At 33.2% G+C, this 20,144-nt stretch overlaps 9 protein-coding genes and 1 non-coding gene across 10 annotated transcripts; 5 read left to right on the top strand and 5 right to left on the bottom strand.

Moving 5' to 3' along the window:
- Nucleotides 1-102: 102 nt before the first annotated feature.
- BX664DRAFT_329120 (uncharacterized protein) lies at nt 103-2,075 on the top strand. The gene has a single exon (XM_051544726.1). The coding sequence runs from the start codon at nt 123-125 to the stop codon at nt 1,944-1,946; it is 1,824 nt and encodes a 607-aa protein (XP_051401642.1). The 5' UTR covers nt 103-122; the 3' UTR covers nt 1,947-2,075.
- A 1,336-nt stretch (nt 2,076-3,411) lies between these two features.
- On the bottom strand, nt 3,412-4,898 carry BX664DRAFT_329119 (uncharacterized protein). Its single transcript, XM_051544725.1, has one exon. The coding sequence runs from the start codon at nt 4,826-4,828 to the stop codon at nt 3,440-3,442; it is 1,389 nt and encodes a 462-aa protein (XP_051401641.1). The 5' UTR covers nt 4,829-4,898; the 3' UTR covers nt 3,412-3,439.
- Nucleotides 4,899-6,283: 1,385 nt separating this feature from the next.
- Nucleotides 6,284-6,366, top strand: BX664DRAFT_t59. The gene has a single exon. It is a non-coding gene; the product is annotated as a tRNA-Leu (tRNA).
- Nucleotides 6,367-7,203: 837 nt separating this feature from the next.
- Nucleotides 7,204-8,321, bottom strand: BX664DRAFT_384658 (ATP11 protein-domain-containing protein; the record flags this gene model as incomplete). The annotated part of the gene is made up of 4 exons (XM_051549195.1): nt 7,204-7,737; nt 7,807-7,945; nt 8,021-8,111; nt 8,186-8,321. The coding sequence occupies 4 exons, from the start codon at nt 8,319-8,321 to the stop codon at nt 7,204-7,206; spliced, it is 900 nt and encodes a 299-aa protein (XP_051401640.1).
- A 629-nt stretch (nt 8,322-8,950) lies between these two features.
- Nucleotides 8,951-10,065, top strand: BX664DRAFT_364824 (60Kd inner membrane protein-domain-containing protein; the record flags this gene model as incomplete). The annotated part of the gene is made up of 2 exons (XM_051548435.1): nt 8,951-9,736; nt 9,805-10,065. 2 exons carry the CDS (start codon nt 8,951-8,953, stop codon nt 10,063-10,065), a joined length of 1,047 nt encoding a protein of 348 aa, XP_051401639.1.
- A 276-nt stretch (nt 10,066-10,341) lies between these two features.
- Nucleotides 10,342-11,938, top strand: BX664DRAFT_294773 (seryl-tRNA synthetase). The gene is made up of 2 exons (XM_051542117.1): nt 10,342-10,750; nt 10,816-11,938. The coding sequence occupies exons 1-2, from the start codon at nt 10,385-10,387 to the stop codon at nt 11,785-11,787; spliced, it is 1,338 nt and encodes a 445-aa protein (XP_051401638.1). The 5' UTR covers nt 10,342-10,384; the 3' UTR covers nt 11,788-11,938.
- A 29-nt stretch (nt 11,939-11,967) lies between these two features.
- BX664DRAFT_277988 (uncharacterized protein) lies at nt 11,968-12,730 on the bottom strand. Its single transcript, XM_051541385.1, has 2 exons — nt 12,489-12,730; nt 11,968-12,406 (listed from the first exon to the last, which is right to left on the bottom strand). Exons 1-2 carry the CDS (start codon nt 12,514-12,516, stop codon nt 12,141-12,143), a joined length of 294 nt encoding a protein of 97 aa, XP_051401637.1. The 5' UTR covers nt 12,517-12,730; the 3' UTR covers nt 11,968-12,140.
- Nucleotides 12,731-12,773: 43 nt separating this feature from the next.
- BX664DRAFT_329111 (uncharacterized protein) lies at nt 12,774-14,969 on the bottom strand. The gene is made up of 3 exons (XM_051544724.1): nt 13,765-14,969; nt 13,568-13,692; nt 12,774-13,486 (listed from the first exon to the last, which is right to left on the bottom strand). Exons 1-3 carry the CDS (start codon nt 14,929-14,931, stop codon nt 12,877-12,879), a joined length of 1,902 nt encoding a protein of 633 aa, XP_051401636.1. The 5' UTR covers nt 14,932-14,969; the 3' UTR covers nt 12,774-12,876.
- Nucleotides 14,970-15,606: 637 nt separating this feature from the next.
- Nucleotides 15,607-16,640, top strand: BX664DRAFT_357653 (S-adenosyl-L-methionine-dependent methyltransferase). The gene is made up of 3 exons (XM_051547976.1): nt 15,607-15,695; nt 15,759-16,321; nt 16,437-16,640. The coding sequence occupies exons 1-3, from the start codon at nt 15,640-15,642 to the stop codon at nt 16,544-16,546; spliced, it is 729 nt and encodes a 242-aa protein (XP_051401635.1). The 5' UTR covers nt 15,607-15,639; the 3' UTR covers nt 16,547-16,640.
- Nucleotides 16,617-19,942, bottom strand: BX664DRAFT_329106 (uncharacterized protein). The gene is made up of 7 exons (XM_051544723.1): nt 19,719-19,942; nt 19,540-19,607; nt 19,296-19,435; nt 18,938-19,217; nt 18,613-18,861; nt 17,928-18,493; nt 16,617-17,834 (listed from the first exon to the last, which is right to left on the bottom strand). Exons 1-7 carry the CDS (start codon nt 19,868-19,870, stop codon nt 16,770-16,772), a joined length of 2,520 nt encoding a protein of 839 aa, XP_051401634.1. The 5' UTR covers nt 19,871-19,942; the 3' UTR covers nt 16,617-16,769.
- Nucleotides 19,943-20,144: the final 202 nt, after the last annotated feature.

Raw genomic sequence — 20,144 nt, 5'->3', positions numbered from 1 at the left:
ACTGGTAAAGATGGAAAAAAAAAAAAAAAAAGTACATAAAATAGGTCAATTGAAGCCCAGTTGTTTGTTTTCCTTTTCTTTCCTCTTTTTCTCACTTTTTTTTTTTTTTTTTTATACTCAAAATGACCTCTTCACTGGACAATTCACCTCTTTATTCAATCATATCTTTTTTAGTAGTATGGACAGATTATTTTGTTCGTATTTATATTCGTATCAAAGCTGCTTTTGACGCTGTACTTTATGTTGCTCGATCTCCGGTACCCCGACAACGAAGATCTCTGAATACAACTCAATCTGGAAGAAGGTCATCATTATCACCATCTTCAACACGATCTTATTCAATCTCATCACTCACAAACCATTCACAACAGCATTTACCCAATGAAGTTCTACAACTTGTATTCACAAATTCAACTAAAAAAGATTTATTTCATTGTACTATGGTATGTCAAAGGTGGCATCGTCTTGTGACCCCAATATTATGGAAAGACCCGATCCTTCCGCCATCATTATCCGATGTTATCAATAGCTATTCAACTCGTGAATCAACTCTTTCTGCTCGATATCGACGTAAACCTTCAATAACAAATTTAAGTTGTCGTGATGGTTTCAAGAAGGGTCATCATCGACATGTTTCTTCTGGTACCACTCTTCCTATGGTGATTCTTTCTCTTCGAACCCCAAAATATGGCCATGCTATTCATTCATTACGCTTGACATCCCTATCTGATCATCTGACTGATGACCTCCTGCTTTTTATCACCAAGCATTGCCCCAATCTGATCTCTTTGGACCTTTCTTATGCTCAACATATTACTTCAACTGGATTTCAACATCTGGCTCGATCACAGTGTGCAACTTCTCTTAATCAACTGATATTATCTTTTTGCCCTCACCTGACTGATGCTACTTTGATTTCTTTGTCTATGCGATGTGATTCTTTGGAAACTCTTCAACTGGTAGGTTGTCATCGAATCACTCAAACTGGTGTACGTTCATTGGTGGCAGCATCTCGACAATCTCTACAATATATCAATATGAAGGATTGTATTAGGGTATCTGGTCGTATTTTACAAGATCTAGCAATATTATGTGGTCCTCGATTATTAGGTGTGGATGCTACTAGGATATGCTCAATTCTGCACTCTGATATCAAGGTATTAGTTCAACATTGTCCTCGCCTGGAACAACTTTATGTAGGTAGAAACAAATCGCAATTAGTCTGCCAATTACAACAACGTATACGAGATGAACAACAGCAAGAACCATGGGTTATGCCATTTTCTTCTACATCTTCCTCTAGCAATTACAGAACAAAGAAAATCAATACACATAGTCGATCATCTTCTTCATCGTCATCAGCATCATCAGTATCATCAATATCATCAGTATCCTCAACATTATCCTTATCATCGTCACCATCAATATCATCATCATCATCAGGACCAAAACCATTTTCAAGCTCTCTTTCTGCTTCTCTTCTTCAACAACGGCAGTTATCACGATCTACTTCTACATATACCAAACCAAATGCTTTGGATTCTCTTCTTGATATGCTTCGACAGTACAATGTGAACCCAACGGAACCAACCTCAGAATCAACTCCTCAACAACAACAACAACAACAACGCGTTCACAGGTCTCGTCATCTTAGTCAGCCTATTTGGCAATATAACCATAACAACAGCAGTTATACCATCAACAGTGTTCGACATCATCAAGAACCTTTACCAATACAACATGACACAGATGAAGTTTCTCAACATACAGTGGAATTGATGATGAAGCATCTACCTCGATTGAAAGCAGTGGATTTTTCCCATTGGACTTGTTTAACGGAACAGCTCATCCGAAGGTTGCGCCAACAGCAAGGTCATGCGATTCAATATATTGGTTTAGAAGGTTGCTTACCTGTTACTCAAACTGGAATGTGTGATGGATATTAGTTAGTATATATTAGATTAGGATTTTTTTTTTTATTTTTATTGCTTATACTATTATTATCATTATTATTATTGTTATTATTCTTTATTCTTCTGTTTATATGATAGTTAAGGAAAATAAACTTGGAGGATTTAGATATTGTTATTACTTTTTTTTTTTTTTTTTGTATTCAATTACATATTTGTATAATTAGCATCTTTTTTCATCTCTTATTCATTTGATTGTCGTCATGTTAGGAAACAAAGATACAAAATCATGAATGATAAAAAGTTGTTTATCAAGATGGAACAAAAACGAAAAAAAGTAAATAAACATATTTGCTGGTAACGATTCATTTACTTTTCACACGTGGTCAAGTTAAATTGTAATATATATATATATATATTTAAGTAAAAAAAAGAAGATAGGCCCTTTTATCCTTTTTATTTTTTATTTTTTATTTTTTTCCTTCACATATTCTATGACTAGTGATTATTCTTTTGCTTCTAACCATTCAGGAACGAGCTACCCAATGTGTCTGAGACTGAACATCATTGTCTTATAGTTTGCGGTATGTTATTGGTTCCCCCTTTTTTTATTTTCTGTGTAACTACCTCCTTTCTGGGGATAATCATTATTATTATTATTATTATTCTTTTTTTTTTAAAAAAAAAAATCCATCTCATGAGATCGGCGATGATTGCTTGATTAGAAGTATTGTGGAAATATGACGACTATTTGAAAAAGACGCAATTTAAATACCAGTATTTCAAGATTACATTCCAAAGAGCGTTCCTCTTACCTTTATCTATTGATGTGAATCATGCTTGTATGGAATTTCGATGGGCTATATAAAGCTCTCTAAATTTGATGAATCATGATTTGACGGTTTGATGATATGTGATGATAAAATAATATAGTGATGATGGTAATATGTGATAATGATATGATGAATGGATACAGCTACATCCTTATAAAATCGTTAGGAGTCAATGCAAAAAAAAAAAAAAAAAAAAAAAAAATGATGACATTTGATATCATTAAACTGACCATTCGCTTGCTCAACATAAATATATATATATAGAGAGAGAGTACATATAGATCATCCTATGTATACGTTCATCAAATATGACGTGTGTGCCTGAAACAGAGCCTATTTTTTTTTTTTTTCTGCATAACAACGGATATCCTGGAACTTTTACATACCCTTTTTTGGAGTTGTAAATAAATACCATTGAATAGAGACTGTATAATGTAGGTTTTTGTTTATTTTCAATAGGTAAAGACATCGTTTATAAATAAAAAGAAATACTATAGACTATAAAAAGATGTGCATAAATACTATATATATATATATAGAGAGAGAGAGAGAGAAATCATCAAGTGTATAAGTGTATGAATCAATCGATCCAAGAATGTATATAAATGTCAAAAAGAAATAAAAGGTAAATAATAATAATGATAACAAAAAAAAAAAAAAAAAAAAAAGACGGATATACTATATAAATGAGTGAATTCAAGAGGCAACCGAGGCGATAATTTGTTCTTCCCAAAAGAGTTGCATTTGTTTGATTTTTCTACTTGATGAGACATCCAAATCGTCCAGACCCCACATGATTTCCTTGACTCTTTCTTGCACTTCACCTTTTTCGAGTACCAACGCATCATCATCATCCTTTTCCTCCAAATACTTGTTTATTCGTCGGATATCTTTTCGTACTTCATGGACAGTTTTGGCAATAGATCGTAAGCGTTGATTCAGTTCAGTCACTTGTCGTTTGTTCACATACATTAGTTCTTTGAGTTCTTCCAATGTATCGGTCATACCAGAGGTTTCCATTGTCAAATGTCGTAAAAGTGGTAAAGGATTTTCATAAAGATAAGCCTTGTCATAGAGAGTCACTTTCATCTGGCCTACCAAATGTTCTAATTCACGTAAAGCATCCAAAGGCATCCAATTAGCTTCCTTACGAAGAGCACTTTCCAAATTGCGTAAAGAATTAGTTTGACGTTCCCGATCGCGTGATTTGCTTTCCACCAAAGTAGCTACAGATGTCATGATCAATTCCAACGGTTTTCCTCCATCCATCAATGATGTCTTTTTTCCACCATCTCGTTGTTGTTGTTGTTGTTGTAAATAAGAAGATGATAATATAGATCGTTCATCTGCTGATGCCAAGGTATGACTAAGTCGTTTATGTAAAGTTTTGGTTTCCCATACTACAGAATTCAATTCTTCTAATTGTCGTTTCAATACTTCAAAAGGATCATCATCCACTTCAGGTTCCAAAGATGACCAAGTAGAAGAGAAAGAACTACGTCGACTACGACCAAAGGTAGACCATTGTAAAGGAGACATAACAGGACTTGTTTGATCAGAGAAATTTTCTTGAGTATAAATATCCATTGATACACCATTATTGATATGACCAGAACTTTGTAATGTATTGTCATTGTGTTTACTACTTGTACTACTATTGCTACTTGTACTATTGTTGCTTTGGTCAATGTTAGTTTCTGTATTGTCATTGTGTACGTCGTTTTCCGTTGGAATAGTATTGTTGGTTATACGGTTAGTACTAGTTGAACCTAAAAATATATTATTATTATTGTTGTTGTTGTTGCTGTTGAATAAGTCCATCTGAGAAGTAGAATCATTTGCACGTCGAAGTGGACTTGAAAGACTACGATCCATAGCTAAACTAGCAAGTTTACTATTACTTGGTGTAGGAGATAATGGTTCCAAAGGAGGATTGGTAGCAGAATGAAGTTCAGCAGCAAGTGATGAACCCAAAGGAGCAGCCATGGCATAACCTTTTCCTAAAAGTTCTTCTTCAAGTGATAAACTTGCAGCAAAAGCATCATCTTCATATGGTTCTTCATGTAAATGAGTTTCTGTTGTCATCAGGAAAGAGATTTAATACAAATTTATACCAAAAATAAAAAAATAAAGAAAAAGAAGAAAAAAAAAAAAAAAAGGAAAAGAAAAGAAAAGAATAAGGCGGAGGGAAGTAGAAAAAAAAAATTGATTAGAAAAAATATATATATATATATATACTGGCACACACAAATAAAAAAATAAAAAAAACCTAGCTGTGTAACCAAAAGAAGAAGCTACTCATTTTATATATGACGTCCCGAATAGATGAAACTGTGAGCATTCTTAGGTGAAACTCATATAAATTCGATATCTTCTTCTTTAACCCTTTTTTTTTTTTTTTTTTACTTACTTTGTATAACAATATCAAATAAATATTGAAAACCATTTTGTTATAAAAACTTATCATCCAATGAATTTCCTTTTTTTATGCATACTTTTTTTTTGATCTTTTTAAAAATGGATGATATAACAACAATTAATAATAAATAATATAAAAAATGGTTCATTGTTTATTATTATAAATCTATAAATCCATATACTTGTATTTCCTATATCAATCTTTGATCTAATTCGTTTTTTAAAACTAGAAAGATAAAATTAAAAATAGAAAATAATCAATTAACGACCAGTCTATATGAACATACTATTCTTACATACCCAATTCATCTTGTTCAAAATCAATAATATCCAACAATAATATCAAGGGTTATTCGCATTCATCAGTGGCTCAATTCATATACATCGTTTCTTGACTAATTCCAAGCTTAATTCCAAAATATGATGTTCCCAATATAGTATCCACAATAGACGATCAACTATAGTAATAAATTTGTAACATCCTATTGTTGATACTGTCGATAAATTATATAATATATCGTTGCTGTCATTTTCAGTCAATCTACTGTTATAGTACGTCGTATATTTCCATTCATAAAAGATCTTTGAAATATATCATCAGAATCACCCACTATATCATATTGTCACACAACAAAACATCTAACTTTCTATTTAAAAAAAAAAAAAAACATGAGTCCATCTTTACTTTACTGACAGCTACTATTCTTACCTATTCAAAATAATGATATATTTTTCAATTGGGAAATTATTGTAAAAGTAGAAAATGCGGATTAAAATCTGAAAGTAGTAAAAGCAGTAAAAAAAAAAAAAAAAAAAAAAAAAAAAAAAAAAAAAAAAAAAAAAAGGAACCTCCCTAATTTTTCAAGTTACGGAGTGACAATTTATCCACCAATCCAATGTTGTCATTCTTTGATGTAAATCACTAAAATTTGCTCCAGTTCGCCAGAAAATGATTTTTCACTTTTACCCTCTTAATAAAAAATATAGTTTATTTTTTTATCTATCTTTTTTGTTAATACATTTTTCTAGTTATAAAGACAGTTATTGAGAAAAATGAGTTTTTTATTTTGAAATTCCGTCGATTTGATTCTTATAGAACAAATCAATTCGAGTTTCGTATTAGGTAATTTGGCCGAGTTGGTCTAAGGCGCCGCACTCAAGTTGCGGTCTCGTAAGAGGCGGGTGTTCGAATCACCCAGTTACCATCTCTTTTTGCTTTTTTTAATTTTATCATCGGGTAAAACTTTACCATGGTTAAAAGATATGTGTTATTGGGAAATTTTTTGGTTTAGTGTTAAGTGGATTTCTTTTTTTTTTTTTTTTGGTTGTTAGGTGCAAAATAAAAAAAAAATAAATGGGATGTTTGATTGTTTAAAAGGTTTATAGTGAGCACCGGTACTTGATTACGCAAGCACATGTATAAGAAAAGAGATAAAATGAAAAAGAAAAGTAAAGTAGTAAAAATAAAAGGTCAATTATTTGGTAAAGTAAGAAAATAAAAGTTCTTAGTCTGACTTCAAAAAAAGGGGTTGGACCAATCAAAATGATTGATCTGCAATATAGTTAAGTAGAGATGGTTTTTTTTTTTTTTTTTTTTTTTTTTTTTAACATGATGATGATTTGTAAAAGGCTTGATGATATTACTAAAATAATAATATCGATGATGATTAAATAAGAGTCAGGATAAGTTCCAGTTAGATATTAAAAAAAAAAGAGAATATCTTCAAATATATAATTCAGAAATGGAAATGGATGTCATCAATATGATCACTCTTGATGATGATCGAAAGTATAATGTTAAACTTGACTAACAAACTGGATGATTGCTTGAAAAATAAAAATATTAAGATAAAAAAATTAGGATGACTATTTCTTTAAGATTTACTAAGATAATTAGTATCAAAAAGTAATTTGATAGATGCGTACAAAATAAAAGGGATGATTTCTTAATCAATGAAATATATTGTTTGTGCTGATATTTCTTTTTTTTTTCTTTATTGAGAAGAAAATAAACAATAAGTAATAAAATAAAAACTACTAATCTAATAGGTCAGTTTTTCCATGGCAGCGATCAAGGCAAGGTAATCAAAATCATCCGGATGTTCATGAAATTGCCTTACTAATTTAAATAACTGTTGATTATTGTGATGATCACCATAAAAATGTTGGACACAAAAAGCCAGGAATTGAGCGTCTTGCACATCAACGATCTTGGGTTGGTGAATATGACCATGCATCAAAACAATTTCTTTGGTATCTTCAAGTTCATCATAATGTGTCAGCGATAGAAACGGTCTTGCTTGATCTTGCTTGAGTTTGTATTCTGCCAATGAAGTGAAGTAACATTGTCGATCATGAAATTGAAGTAGATAAAATTCCAGGCCATTGTCGCGCGGTAATGGAAAAATAAACATAGGATAGCGTTGTCTGCGTTCATGTATCGTTTGATAAATAGATGATGGAATCACTGCATTGATGGTATTTTTCTTATCCTTGTGATATTCGTGCCATAGTTTGATGATATTCTCTTTTGATACTTTCCCAAATATATCTAGTTTCACAATATCATTCAGTCTCTTTCCATAAAAAAAAAAACCAACTCTTAGTGAAAAAAGTACTATTTTAATATAATTATCTTTTCTTACAGGAACTGAGGTGGTTGAATTTGAAGTATATACTGAGGACGTGCTTGAAGGTGTTTGCTTTGGTATTGATATTGGTTGTTGATGTTGTTTCGTCGTTTGTTTTGCTTGTTGTTTTAATTGTTGTACTGAAATGCCCTTTCTATCATACAGATAAAACTTCAAAGTTCATTCCTAAATGTAGTATCCTTTTTTTTTTTTTTTTGTTTATATATACCTTTTAGCCTTTTGTCTAATCTTGTCAGCATATTTGAGTTCATAGTCAATTTTGAATCGATTGGCTTGTTTGGCAATATCACGGATACGGTCTAATAGATAAAAAGGAACCACAGAAACAGAAAGTGAGTTAAGCAAAGAAGAATCTATATTCTTCTTCAGATACCTTGTTCACTACGGGTAAAAAATAAAGATGGTGGTAAACCAACTACATGAGCATGGCGAACTGATTGTGCGATATGAATACGTTTTGTTTTAGAGACGGTTTGTAAGAATGAAAAACGTAGTTTATAAAAGTTCATTATTATAATAAAAAGAAGAAAAAAGAAAAAATCGGAATGTGATTTTGACATTTCCATAAAAAGGAGTGGTGATCTTTTTCTTTGTGGCTTTTTTCTTTCAAGGGGTGGTTGAAGCCTGTCAATGAGCCAATGCGGAGTGTAAATGCTCTCTTTTTCTTTTTTTTTAAAAGGGAATTTATGGACAATTTTTATTGTTGATTTTTTTTTTATTTCTTTTTATTTTTCTTTTCTCTTAATATATATTTGACTATGCTTGGTGCCTATGGACGTTTAGTGACGAAGGCGTAAGTATAGAGTTTAAACTGTTTGAAAACATCAATATCGAAAAAAAGTTGCAATATATATGCTTTTATATACTAACTTAAGCTTTTTCCTTACCTTTCAATAGTACCTTGCCCTCATTAAAAAATGCTTCACGCTTGGTAAGAAAAAAAAAAAAAAAAGAGGAACTCTATTGTTATCCCATGAAAAAGAATAAATAAAAAAAAAATAGTCTAAATTTATTCTTCTTTACTTTATTATAGTCTGGCCTCCCTGTTTCTAATCGATCTATGGTTATTTCTACCTCCAATCTTTTATTAAAGACAACCCAACGATCAACAGGATCTATCTTTTTACATCAATACAACATGCGTCATTATACAACCAGCGGATCCGAGGATGATAAAACGACCACAACGACTCAAGATCTTACGACGATGAACCACACTGCTCCTCCTGCCGTACAAGATACCACTGTACTGGATACTTTATCACAAACACCTACAGCCGATGCCATTGTAGGAGCAGCAGCTCAAATTGGAGATTTCAAGAGTATGGGACTTTGTAACTTTACGCCAGTGGGTGGTTTGGAAGCTATGTTGGAAGCTGTACATGTAACGATGGGATTACCATGGTGGGGATCGATTGCAGTAGCTACATTGGTTGTTCGTACTGCTCTTTTACCTTTGATTGTCAAGTTACAACGCAACAATGCTCGTTTGATGAATATCAACCCTGAAGTCACTAGAATTATGAATAATCTCAAGACTGCACAAGCTGATGGGGATGCTGTGGCTACAGGGAAATACTCTCATGAAATCAGTGATCTTTTCAAGAAGAATCAATGTCATCCTATGAAATCTTTGGGATTACCTTTGATTCAAATGCCTGTGATGATTTCTTTCTTTATGGCTCTTCGTGCAATGGCTGAACTTCCTGTACCTGGTATGACTGAAGGTGGTTTATCTTGGTTCTCCAACTTGGCACTTCCTGATCCTTATTATATCTTACCTGTAATCAGTGCTACTGGTATGTTGGCTGTTTTAGAAGCTGGTACTGAAGCTGGTTCTGCTACTCCTCAATCAAAAGGAATGAAGAATTTTATGCGTGGTATTACTGTATTGACTGTACCTTTCACTGCCTGGATGCCTAGCGTAAGTATTAAAAAAAAAAAAAAGGAATAGAATAAATAATGGGAGCTAATATATATATATATATATAGGGTGTATTTGTTTATTGGATCACATCAAATATTTTCTCTATTGGACAAATCTTGGCTTTGAAGAATCCTTCAATTCGTAGTGCTTTGAATATCCCTCAACTCATCAAACCTGCCAAGGAATTACAAAAGGATTCGAAAGGATTTATGGAAAATTTCAGAGATCAACAAAAGTTATACGAAAAGAAGGAAAAAGATCGTGTACTTCGAGAACGTCAATTAGCTGCTGCTAGTGCTAGAAGAGCCGCTAAACGTCGATTTTAGATAGATTTTTATTTTTATTTTATTTTTATATATATATACATACATTCTACACATATACACTATTTTTGTACTTTTTTTTTTTATCTACAATAAAAATTTGATGATTATTCTTATTTTGTGATAATCACCAACATGAGTCAAATTGATTCGATTTCCGCAGTAAGAAGGGGATGAACTTCGTGACCTTGGGAGCGGCTGATAAAAGTTTTTTTTTTTTTTTCCTTTTTGTTTTTTTTTCTCTTCCTTCCCCTTTTTTTTCTTTTTTTCTTTATTTTTCCTTATTTTATATACACACATATATATATATATAATATTTACTATGCTTGATATCAATTTATTATTAGAAGATCGTGGTGGCAATCCTGAAGCTGTCAAGGAATCTCAACGACGACGTGGTGCCTCTGTTGAAATTGTAGATGAGATCATTTCCATCTATAAACAATGGGTCAAGATACAATTCAATAGTGACCAAAAAAACAAGGAAATCAATGCAGTACAAAAGGATATCGGCAAGAAGTATAAGGCTAAGGAAGATGCTTCTGAACTCATTCAAAAGAAAGGTGAACTTCAAAAGGAAAAGGACGCTTTACTTGTTCAAGCCAAAGAAGAAGAAGCTATTTGGAAAGCCAAACTCTCTACTTTGGGTAACATGGTACATGCTTCCGTCCCTACCTCTATGAATGAAGTAAGTAAGAATAGTCTGAAATAATAATAATTATTATATATCTAATTATTCCTTTTTTTTTTTAGGACAACAATGAAGTGATCAAGACTTACAATCATAATGACGTTGAACCTGTCAAGAGAACGGATATCTTGTCTCATCATGAAGTATTGACTCGATTGGATGGTTATGATCAAGAACGTGGGGCCAATGTGGCAGGACATCGTGGTTTCTTTTTGACGGGTGTTGGTGTTGAATTGAATTTGGCCATGATCAACTATGGATTAGCGTTCCTTGGTAAACGTGGTTACAAGAAACTAATGACACCTTTCTTTATGCGCAAGGAAATGATGGCCAAGACTGCTCAATTGTCAGAATTTGATGAAGCTCTTTACAAGGTGACTGGTGAAGGTGATGACAAGTATTTGATTGCTACTTCTGAACAACCTATCTCTGCTTTCCATGCTAATGAATGGTTCGAAAAACCTTCTGAACAACTCCCTCTCAAATATGCTGGTTACTCTACTTGTTTCCGAAAAGAAGCTGGTGCTCATGGCAAAGATACCTGGGGTATTTTCCGTGTACATCAATTTGAAAAGATTGAACAATTTGTTTTGACAGATCCTGAAAAATCTTGGGATATGTTTTATGAAATGATTGGTGTCTCTGAAGAATTTTTCAAATCGTTGGGTCTTTCTTATCGTGTTGTGTCTATTGTATCTGGTGCTCTCAACAACGCTGCTGCCAAAAAATATGATTTGGAAGCTTGGTTCCCATATCAAGGTGAATACAAGGAATTGGTTTCTTGCTCTAACTGTACTGATTATCAATCTCGTAATCTTGAAATTCGCTGTGGTGTTAAGAAGATGTCTGATCGTGAAAAGAAATATGTCCATTGCTTGAATTCTACATTGTGTGCTACTGAACGTGCTATTTGTGGTTTATTGGAAACATGGCAACGAGAAGATGGTTTGGAAATTCCTCCTCCTTTGGTGCCTTACATGGATGGTCGTACCTTTATTCCTTACGTCAAACCTGCCCCTGCTGCCAAGAAATAAATAAATACTCTCTCATTATTATCATCATCACATCTTTAGTAGTATTATAGTCCTTCATGATTATTTCTCTTTATTCAATCACATCGTTTCTTTTGCTGCCTTTCCCCAGTACAATAGTTAGTAGAATTTGTATTTTTTTTTTTTTTTTTTTTTTTGTTCGGCATCAATGAATACAAACATTTTTTTTTAAAATAAAAAAAAAATGGAGGGATGAATGATTGGTTGAATTTTGGAAATGAAAGGGGTGATAATGATGTTTCAGTCATTTGCAACATAACCATTGATATGTTTGGTAAAAACGAATCATATGCTTTTTTTTTTATATTTTATTTACAATTTCATCACATTACTATTCATTGTTGTTCTATGTTCTGTAGCATGGAAGTGATAGCATCATGAACGATGTTCAATTCATTAGCGATTTGTGCTTCTCCAGGAATTTCATATGGATCCTCCGAGATGTTTTGTTGCGACTGGGCATGAAGTATACCTTCCTGATACTTTTGATCGATATGACTTAACTTATTTTGTAATTTACGAATATCATCAGCCGTATAATCAGAATGGGCAGTTTGTGAACATCTTTGAGCTATATGAACCAATTGTTCATGCATTTGAGCTAAATCATTTTTTTTTTTTTTTTTAGTAAGAGTGAGTTTAATTTTTATTAATCAACCTATATTTTTTTCTTTCTTCCTTACCAATTTTTTCTTGAGTATCACGACGCATTTTTCAATTCAATTTCTTTAAAATCAATTTCGTTATTGTACATTTTATATTAAAGGATGGATGCTTTTTTATACTTTTTTTTTATATTGTGACTTGAAAAGAGAGCTGCATTGATTTGTTCTTTTTTGAGACATTCCCAGACTAAAAAAAGAAGAAACCTTTAGAAAATTTGTTCTGCATAAAAAAAAAATCCTATACCCAGGAGATAATCACTCCCATAACCCATGCTCCAATCAAAAAAAAAAAAAAAAAAAAAATAACCCGTTATTTTTTTTTTTATTTCATGATATAATAACACTTTGAGGGGAGAGAATAATAAAAACTATCAAAACAAAAACAAAAACAAAATAAAATAAAATACTATATACTATCATCTAAAACTACTCTAGAGAATCGTTTCCTTTTATCATCCATCATTTTCTTCCTTCGAAGTGATCTCCGTTCGTCATCATGATCGAAAAGTTGTTGCTTGTCCATACCCTTGACATCGAACATCATTGAATCATTCTTGTTGTGTCTGTCGGTGGTTGTTTCTATGTTCATCTGTTTCAGTTCGCCATCCAAAATCCGTGAGCCCAGCACCTTGACATCAATTTGAAGATACGATGGTCGTTCACAAGCTGAGGAAGTATTAAGAGGACAAAGAATAGATAAAGTTGGTTCAAAAGTGGTGGTGGCTGTCAATGGATCAGTTTGTATTGGTTTCACTTGTGATAGTTCCTGAGCATATAAATAAAGATGACCTGAAGAAGAAGAAGAATCCCGCCATTGTACAAGTCCAGTTTCTTGATGAACTGGATGTTCTTGTTTTTGTGAAGTCAATTGTTCTTTGATCCAAGATTGTAATTGTCCAGGTTGTACATGATTCATCAACATTAAATCAGTGGTTACTATCGTTGAGTTAGTTGTTGTGGTAGTAGATTCTGTTGTTGTACTATGATCAACCGTATCTAATCTGATTTCGGGAACACTAATGAAGACAATAATAATAAATAAAAAAAAAAATGTATCAGAACTCCGGCCTTCCTATTTTGGCTTTTATTTCCTTTACCTTGAAGGACTTGATCCAATTAAGGGCATATGTGGTTTACCCGCGCCTCCTCCTCCACCCACTGTCAATTGGTCCGAAGAATGTGATGAAGGCAATGTGAATAGAGCAAATGAGAATAGTATGATCTAAAAAAAAAAAAAAAAAAATGAGTGTGTCATGTCTTTTCTACTTTTTTTTTTTGGGGGGGGGGGCTTTACCATAAATACCATTCCAGTTGTTTTTGCATGTTTAGGTGTAGCTAGAGAATGATGATGATGATGATGTTGTTGTTGTTTGTTTAAAGAAATAGTAGGAGGACCAGATAATTTTCGTTTCAGTTCCATATTTTCCTGTTCCAGAGATACCACACGTTGTTCCAAAGTAGAAACTTTTGATTTTAAGCCTTCATTTTCGGTCATCAATTGTTGTCGTTCTTCTTCCAATGTAGTGAGATGCTCTCTTTTCCTTTTTCTGGATAGTAAGGCAGCAGCACGGTTCTTGATTAAACGTTCTTGGCGTTTTGCATAAGCAATTTCAGCTGGTGTCTTTTCAGTTGTAGTATTGGACGGTGATTGAGTACTATTGTTTGAAGTGGTGGATGAAATGGAGGCCCGTTGATATGTATGATGGGGTGGTGAAGGTATTTGATCCAATGAGGTTGTGACAGATGATTCTGATTTGACCACGTGATGACCATCTTCTTGTGGTGGTGGTGGAGTGGTTGCCGGAGGTGTAGTTGCTGGAGTGGTTGTTGTTGAATTATTGGTATTGGCGGTAGCAGGTAAAATTCGAGTCAACTGTTTCACTGGAGCAGGAACGATAGATACTTCTCGTTTCTTTCTACCCCCACGTTTCTTTTTGGATTGTTCAGTATCGGAAGTAGTAGATGAACATGAAGATCTTGGTGATAAAGGCTGTTTTGACTGATCTATATCGTTTTGTTGAGGCTGAAGAAAGGAAGGATGATATAGGGGTTGCAGGGGTGTTGTTGTGTTTGTGGTTGGAATAAATAAGGGGTGAATATTCATTAGGCAGGAAGGATCTTGTACACCAAAAGGAGAAGGGGCGGTGGGAAGAGCGGCAGTGGAAGAAGGCCAAGGTAGTGGTAAACCTTGTTCATTGAGTGCAGTTTGTAAATGAAGAAGAAAAGGATCCTGTAAATAAAGAGAAGAAGTTTGTTCAGGTGTATAGTCCATATCTGTAGAAGAAGGCGCGGCATCTGTTGAAGCTGAAGAAGTAGAATAAGGAGGTGAAGGTGGGTCGTCTGTTGTAGTTTCCGTTGAAACATAATCAGTATTCAAATATGATAAAATAAGATCTTCTTGTTCCTCTTGAAGAACCTCAGGATCCTTTTTAATGGTGATAGTGGGGGATTCCTTTATCATGAAGTAAGTAAGTGAGAATAAATAAAAAAAAAAAAAAAAAAAGAGGGAGAATAAATCACCAGTTGAAAAACGTTAAGAGTGAAAGGAAAAAAAAAAAAAAAAAAAGGAGAAAAAGAAAAAAAGTATGGTAATTGCCAGAAAAAAATAAAAATAAAAATAAAACTGTGTAAAATCGAGTCCCACATTTCATGTTCAGCCAATAAATTGAGTCTTTGATTTTATTTATATATATAGAAAAGGCTGAGTTCTATTATATATCTTCCACATGGTTTACACTTAATATATGATTAAAATATATATAAAATGAATGTATCAGGTACCATACTTATTACTGTGTTTTTTTGTTTTTAATAAGAATAAATAATTTGCGTAATTGAATAATATGGTTTACAGGTGGAAAAAAAAAAGGTGATTTGCGTTATGTACTAAAAAGAGAATATACAAAAAAAGAATAGAAATGAGAAATATGATAATTAAAATCTTTTTTTTTTTTTTTTTTTGGATACTTACAACCGAAACATCGCAGGTTCTTACTACCCCGATTAAGCATATAACTCATAACTATCTGTGTATTCTTTCTATGTGTGGAAAAAAAGAAAAAAAAAATTCAACCCTTTTTTTTGCAGTTCTTGTTATTTCAAATTCAGTTTTTTTTGGTTCTCTTTTTGTCTCACTGTTTTTTTTTTTTCTTCATATTCTATATTTGATATGGAAAGACCTGATCCTCAAGATTTTGAAGCTTCAGCTTTAGGCACAAAAGCATAGTAAGCAATATCACTATTATATAACTATTCTATTCACTTTATTATTATTATTATTATTATTAGTTGGGATACAGTTTATGATCGTGAAAACACCAACTTTAAAGAAATAGGTGATATTGGTGAAGTTTGGTTTGGAGAAGACAGTGTGGAACGTATGGTAGATTGGGTAGTGGATCATATTGACAATAAACAGACAAACGTATTGGATCTAGGTTGTGGTAATGGTCACTTGTTACTGGCTCTAGCTGACGAAGGATTTACACAACTAACTGGGATCGATTACTCACCTTCAGCCATCACACTAGCAGCATCAGTTGCCAAAGAACACGATCTTGGTTCTACAGTTATTGACTATCATACAGTGGATTTTTTGAATGATGAAGGAGACGAAGCATGGGAAATCAAGAAGAAAAAACAAGAATCATATCAATTGGTGTTAGACAAAGGAACTTTCGATGCTATATCTCTACATCCTGATCAAACATCTGCCAAAGCCAACGGTGTTGATGGTCCCAGGGAAGCTTATGTCAGCTCTGTGTATCATTTGATGGACAAAGATAACGGTTTTTTGTTGATCACCAGCTGTAATTGGACAATGGATGAATTGATAGATCATTTTAAAAATTGTAAGTATATTTTTATCATGTTACATAACAATAAAAAAAAGCTGATTGAATTGTATTACCTTTTTTTTTTTTTTTTTTTTTTTTTTTTTTTTTTTTTTTTTTTTTTTTTTTTTAGTTTTCCAATATAGTTCCCACGTCAAGTATCCAACTTTCTCATTTGGTGGTCATACTGGTTCCAAGATCTGTACAGTTGCATTCAAACCTTTACCTACGCCATTATCTTAGAAATTACTATAGATTCAGTTTATTACTTGTATAAAATTCATACTTCAATATTTTTATAAACTATGACAACTTTTTTTTTTAAAAAAAAATCATCCAATTTTATTATCAAATTTAATAAATAGATGGTGATCAAGACGGGGAGAAACAAGATAATTTCAAACTAGGCTAAATATAACAAATAAGATCTAAACTAGGGACTTGATTCTTCATTTTTTTTTTGTATTCATTGAGGAGTCCAACCATGGTTCTTGTTTGGATACATTTGTTGTGGCATACCCATTGGTGGGGGAGGCATTCCTGGCATAGGTGGTTGCATGAATGGTGGAGGTGGTACCACATTTGCAGTTTGACCTTGCATACGCATAGGTAAATGAGGAGACATCATAGGATGACCACCAGGAATACCCATCATAGGTGGAGGTAGTGGATGAGGAGGCATAAATGATTGGTCTATATTTGATCCAAGTGGTTGTTGCTGTGATTGCTGTTGTTGCTGCTGTTGTTGTTGTTGTTGCACAAAATGAGGATTCAACATTCGAGTCATAGGCCCATTCATATTTGGTGCAGTTTGATGAGGAAGATTTGGTGGCATAGGTCGAAGAGGTGGCATACCTGTATTGTCGCCATTTCCATACAGTTGATGTGTCATCATATCATATCCGTTCGTTTGATTTCTAGGTACTTGAGAGTTCATCATCATCATTTCATTTATCCTGGTTGTTCCTTCGTTGTTGATATCACGCTGTTGCTGTGTTCCAGTGTTTATTTGTGTATTTGTAGTTGTTGTGCGAACTGCATAACCATTGAAACCATAATTGGATGGAGATTGAGGTTGCTGTTGTTGTTGTTGTTGATGATATTGTTGTGAAGTTGTCATAGAAGATGGTGATGCATTTCCAATCAAAGGTGACCCATTTTGTGAGTCACTTGTCGTATGACTGAACCGTCCAGAGTGACCAGATTTATTAGATGATAGAGATGGTGATCGCCCTTCAGATCGTGCACTCATTTGTCGTAAAACTGAGGTTGGAAGATTGCTACCGAAAAGATTACTGACTACCTTGGGTTTGACAGGAGTAGTTGATTGTCCACCTGATATTGAAGGTGATCCTGGCATATCGTTTTTCAAAGGTGATTGCTTGCTGACATTAGGTGAGTGATTGACAGTTGTCCCAGCTAACTCTATAGGTAATCCAGTAGAATCAATTTTATTTTCTTGAACTTGATTCTTCGTTGCCTTTGGCGAAGAAATGCTTTTTGTATCAGAATTTGACAAGGGCACGGTAGGCTAGAAGAATGTAAAGGTAATAAAAAAAAAAAAGTCATTTAATAAAATAATGGATGATAAGCTGCAAAATTCTTTGTTTTCTTTTCGTCTTACTTTTGGTTGAGACAGGATTTGTAACACCTTGTTGAATCCGATGGCATTGGCACCGGGGGGAGATTGTTCTGAATTTGACATGGTAGTTTTCTTTGCACCAAGAGATTGAAGGACATCTTCTTCAGAGAGCATACGAACGTTGGTAGTATTTTCTTGATGATGAGATGGATCCGTGCTGTCGTTACTACTAGTTTCTGGTCTCAAATTGGATTGTAGAGATGGACCACTAACGGGTTTCTGAAACAATTCGTTCACACTGATAGATTTAGGTTGGGTGTCAGTTGTAATTCCAGAAGAGGAAGTAGAAGATACTAGAGGACTTGATGATGATCCTTGAGCAGTCTCTTCCCGTTTAGCAAAGAATTTGGCAAATCGAGATCCACGTTTTGTTGGCGCATCAGCTGAAGGCGAAGAGGATGTATCGAAGAAAGATGACATTGGAGAAGAAAGTTTATCTAAAGCTGAAGTGGTTGAGCTCAATTCCATCGATCCCAAACCCAATATTTTGTCCATAACATCATCTGCTTGTTTATCGTTGATTTGTTCTGGAGTAGATGGGGGCAATTCTGTCATTAAAGATAATAATAACAAAAAAAAAAATGAAGTTCATTTTTGATTAGCATACATATATATATATATTATTCACATCTTTTTTTTTTTTTAAAAAAAAAAGAAGGAAAAATACCTTGACTAGTCTCGGATTGTGATGGTTTTTCTGCAATATTTGATAATTCTTCCTTCTTCTTCATACTTGATTTCCATGCTTCCAAATCGTTTGCAAATTCTCCATGATCATTCACTTTATCATCCACAGTTGGCTTTTTGGCATCAGGACTATAATCCATCCATTCAGGGATCCGTTCTTGACCACGTTCATTCATATCCATGTGATTCGATTGGTTGGCTCGATGACCAGTGCGTTGATCGCGGTTAACTATAAAAAGGAAAGATGATATATGAATTTTGATTCAGCTTATGCATATAGAAAAGATAATCAATTTAAAACTTACAGTCTCTACGACTACTGGAATTGATTACTGAGCGTTCTCCATGATGATCTTGATGATGATATCGTTTGTTGTGTAATGATTGATTGCCAAAAGAATTAGATGATCGTCGTTCTAAACCGGATTTATCTTGTCTGTTGTGATGGTTATTGTTATGATGATGATGATGGTGGTGGTGATGGAATCCTTTTTCGCCTACGTATGCTGGACCCCTAGACATTCGATTGTTGCTATTGTTACTATTATTCATACCGTTGTTGTTTTGACGTATAGAATCCTCCGACTATATTGTAAAGAATATATAAAAACAGAAATAGTGAGTTATGCGTGAGCAGTAAAAGAAGGTTTGTATATGCTTTACGTGTCGAGAACGAGAAGGAGAAGATGACAGTTTTGAGGATGTTGAATTCGTGCTACCATTAGTATCCGTTGTACGTTTCAGTCCTCCATATAAGGAAGAAGCAAAATTGGTTTTTGGAGGACCAAGTATGATACTTTTATCTAATAAATTGAAAATATAAAAGTTTAGATACTTTGTTATATTCATTTCTTACAAGTAATAATAATAATAATGATAATAATAATATAATGATAATAATATATACCTGTAGACCGCGATACAACGCTACTATTCAACATGTTTTTGGAAACGGCAGGAGATCCAGCTTCTTCACTATATTCACAATTTTAAGAATAAAAAGTTAGTTGATATGGTCTTAAACGTTTGAGTCTACATAAAGACAATGGTATTACTTTTTTTTTCTATTTATTTTGTTCTGTTTACCCGAACCATGAAGATAAAGGAGGCATATTGTCTGGTTTGCATACTAAAGGACTGTCATGTAGTGATAAAAGAATTTCTTTTGTATAGCGAAGTACATTGGACGAGTTATGTTGGTCTTTGGATGGATCAGAACGCTCTTCGTTTTCGGACATGAGGCAGATGTTGTGAAGAATCTAAAAATGTAAATTGCTGTTTGTTACTGTTGTTGTTGTTGTTGTTGTTGTTGTTTTATAAAGTTATGATTTTGGCAAATTATAAACAATTGATAATATTTTTGTTGCTGATTTAATAAAAAGGAAAATAATATATATATGTATAAACGCTATTGAAGTGAGGTCAAACTAAATAGGATATTCTAAAAAACGAGATTAAAAAAAAAAAAAAAAAAAAAAAAAAAAGAAACAAGGAAAAGAAAAACTTTTTGTA

Source organism: Halteromyces radiatus, assembly GCF_025201355.1.
Source record: "Halteromyces radiatus strain CBS 162.75 chromosome Unknown BX664scaffold_3, whole genome shotgun sequence".
Taxonomy (NCBI): Eukaryota; Fungi; Mucoromycota; class Mucoromycetes; order Mucorales; family Cunninghamellaceae; genus Halteromyces; species Halteromyces radiatus.
Note: the sequence above shows the minus strand (reverse complement) of the source record. Positions and strands in the feature narration are given on the sequence as shown.

What these genes read in the sequence shown, in the direction of transcription:
- BX664DRAFT_329120 (XM_051544726.1), top strand. Translation starts at nt 123, where the DNA reads ATGACCTCTTCACTGGACAATTCACCTCTTTATTCAATCATATCTTTT.
- BX664DRAFT_329119 (XM_051544725.1), bottom strand. Translation starts at nt 4,828, where the DNA reads ATGACAACAGAAACTCATTTACATGAAGAACCATATGAAGATGATGCT.
- BX664DRAFT_294773 (XM_051542117.1), top strand. Translation starts at nt 10,385, where the DNA reads ATGCTTGATATCAATTTATTATTAGAAGATCGTGGTGGCAATCCTGAA. An exon ending in TCCCTACCTCTATGAATGAA is followed by an intron (nt 10,751 to 10,815) that starts GTAAGTAAGAAT and finishes TTTTTTTTTTAG; the next exon opens with GACAACAATGAAGTGATCAA.
- BX664DRAFT_277988 (XM_051541385.1), bottom strand. Translation starts at nt 12,516, where the DNA reads ATGCGTCGTGATACTCAAGAAAAAATTG. An exon ending in TGATACTCAAGAAAAAATTG is followed by an intron (nt 12,407 to 12,488) that starts GTAAGGAAGAAA and finishes AAAATGATTTAG; the next exon opens with CTCAAATGCATGAACAATTG.
- BX664DRAFT_329111 (XM_051544724.1), bottom strand. Translation starts at nt 14,931, where the DNA reads ATGATAAAGGAATCCCCCACTATCACCATTAAAAAGGATCCTGAGGTT. An exon ending in CAACTGGAATGGTATTTATG is followed by an intron (nt 13,693 to 13,764) that starts GTAAAGCCCCCC and finishes TTTTTTTTTTAG; the next exon opens with ATCATACTATTCTCATTTGC. An exon ending in ATTGGATCAAGTCCTTCAAG is followed by an intron (nt 13,487 to 13,567) that starts GTAAAGGAAATA and finishes TGTCTTCATTAG; the next exon opens with TGTTCCCGAAATCAGATTAG.
- BX664DRAFT_357653 (XM_051547976.1), top strand. Translation starts at nt 15,640, where the DNA reads ATGGAAAGACCTGATCCTCAAGATTTTGAAGCTTCAGCTTTAGGCACA. An exon ending in GCTTTAGGCACAAAAGCATA is followed by an intron (nt 15,696 to 15,758) that starts GTAAGCAATATC and finishes TATTATTATTAG; the next exon opens with TTGGGATACAGTTTATGATC. An exon ending in GATAGATCATTTTAAAAATT is followed by an intron (nt 16,322 to 16,436) that starts GTAAGTATATTT and finishes TTTTTTTTTTAG; the next exon opens with TTTTCCAATATAGTTCCCAC.
- BX664DRAFT_329106 (XM_051544723.1), bottom strand. Translation starts at nt 19,870, where the DNA reads ATGTCCGAAAACGAAGAGCGTTCTGATCCATCCAAAGACCAACATAAC. An exon ending in CGTTGTATCGCGGTCTACAG is followed by an intron (nt 19,436 to 19,539) that starts GTATATATTATT and finishes TCAATTTATTAG; the next exon opens with ATAAAAGTATCATACTTGGT. An exon ending in AAATCCTGTCTCAACCAAAA is followed by an intron (nt 17,835 to 17,927) that starts GTAAGACGAAAA and finishes ACATTCTTCTAG; the next exon opens with CCTACCGTGCCCTTGTCAAA.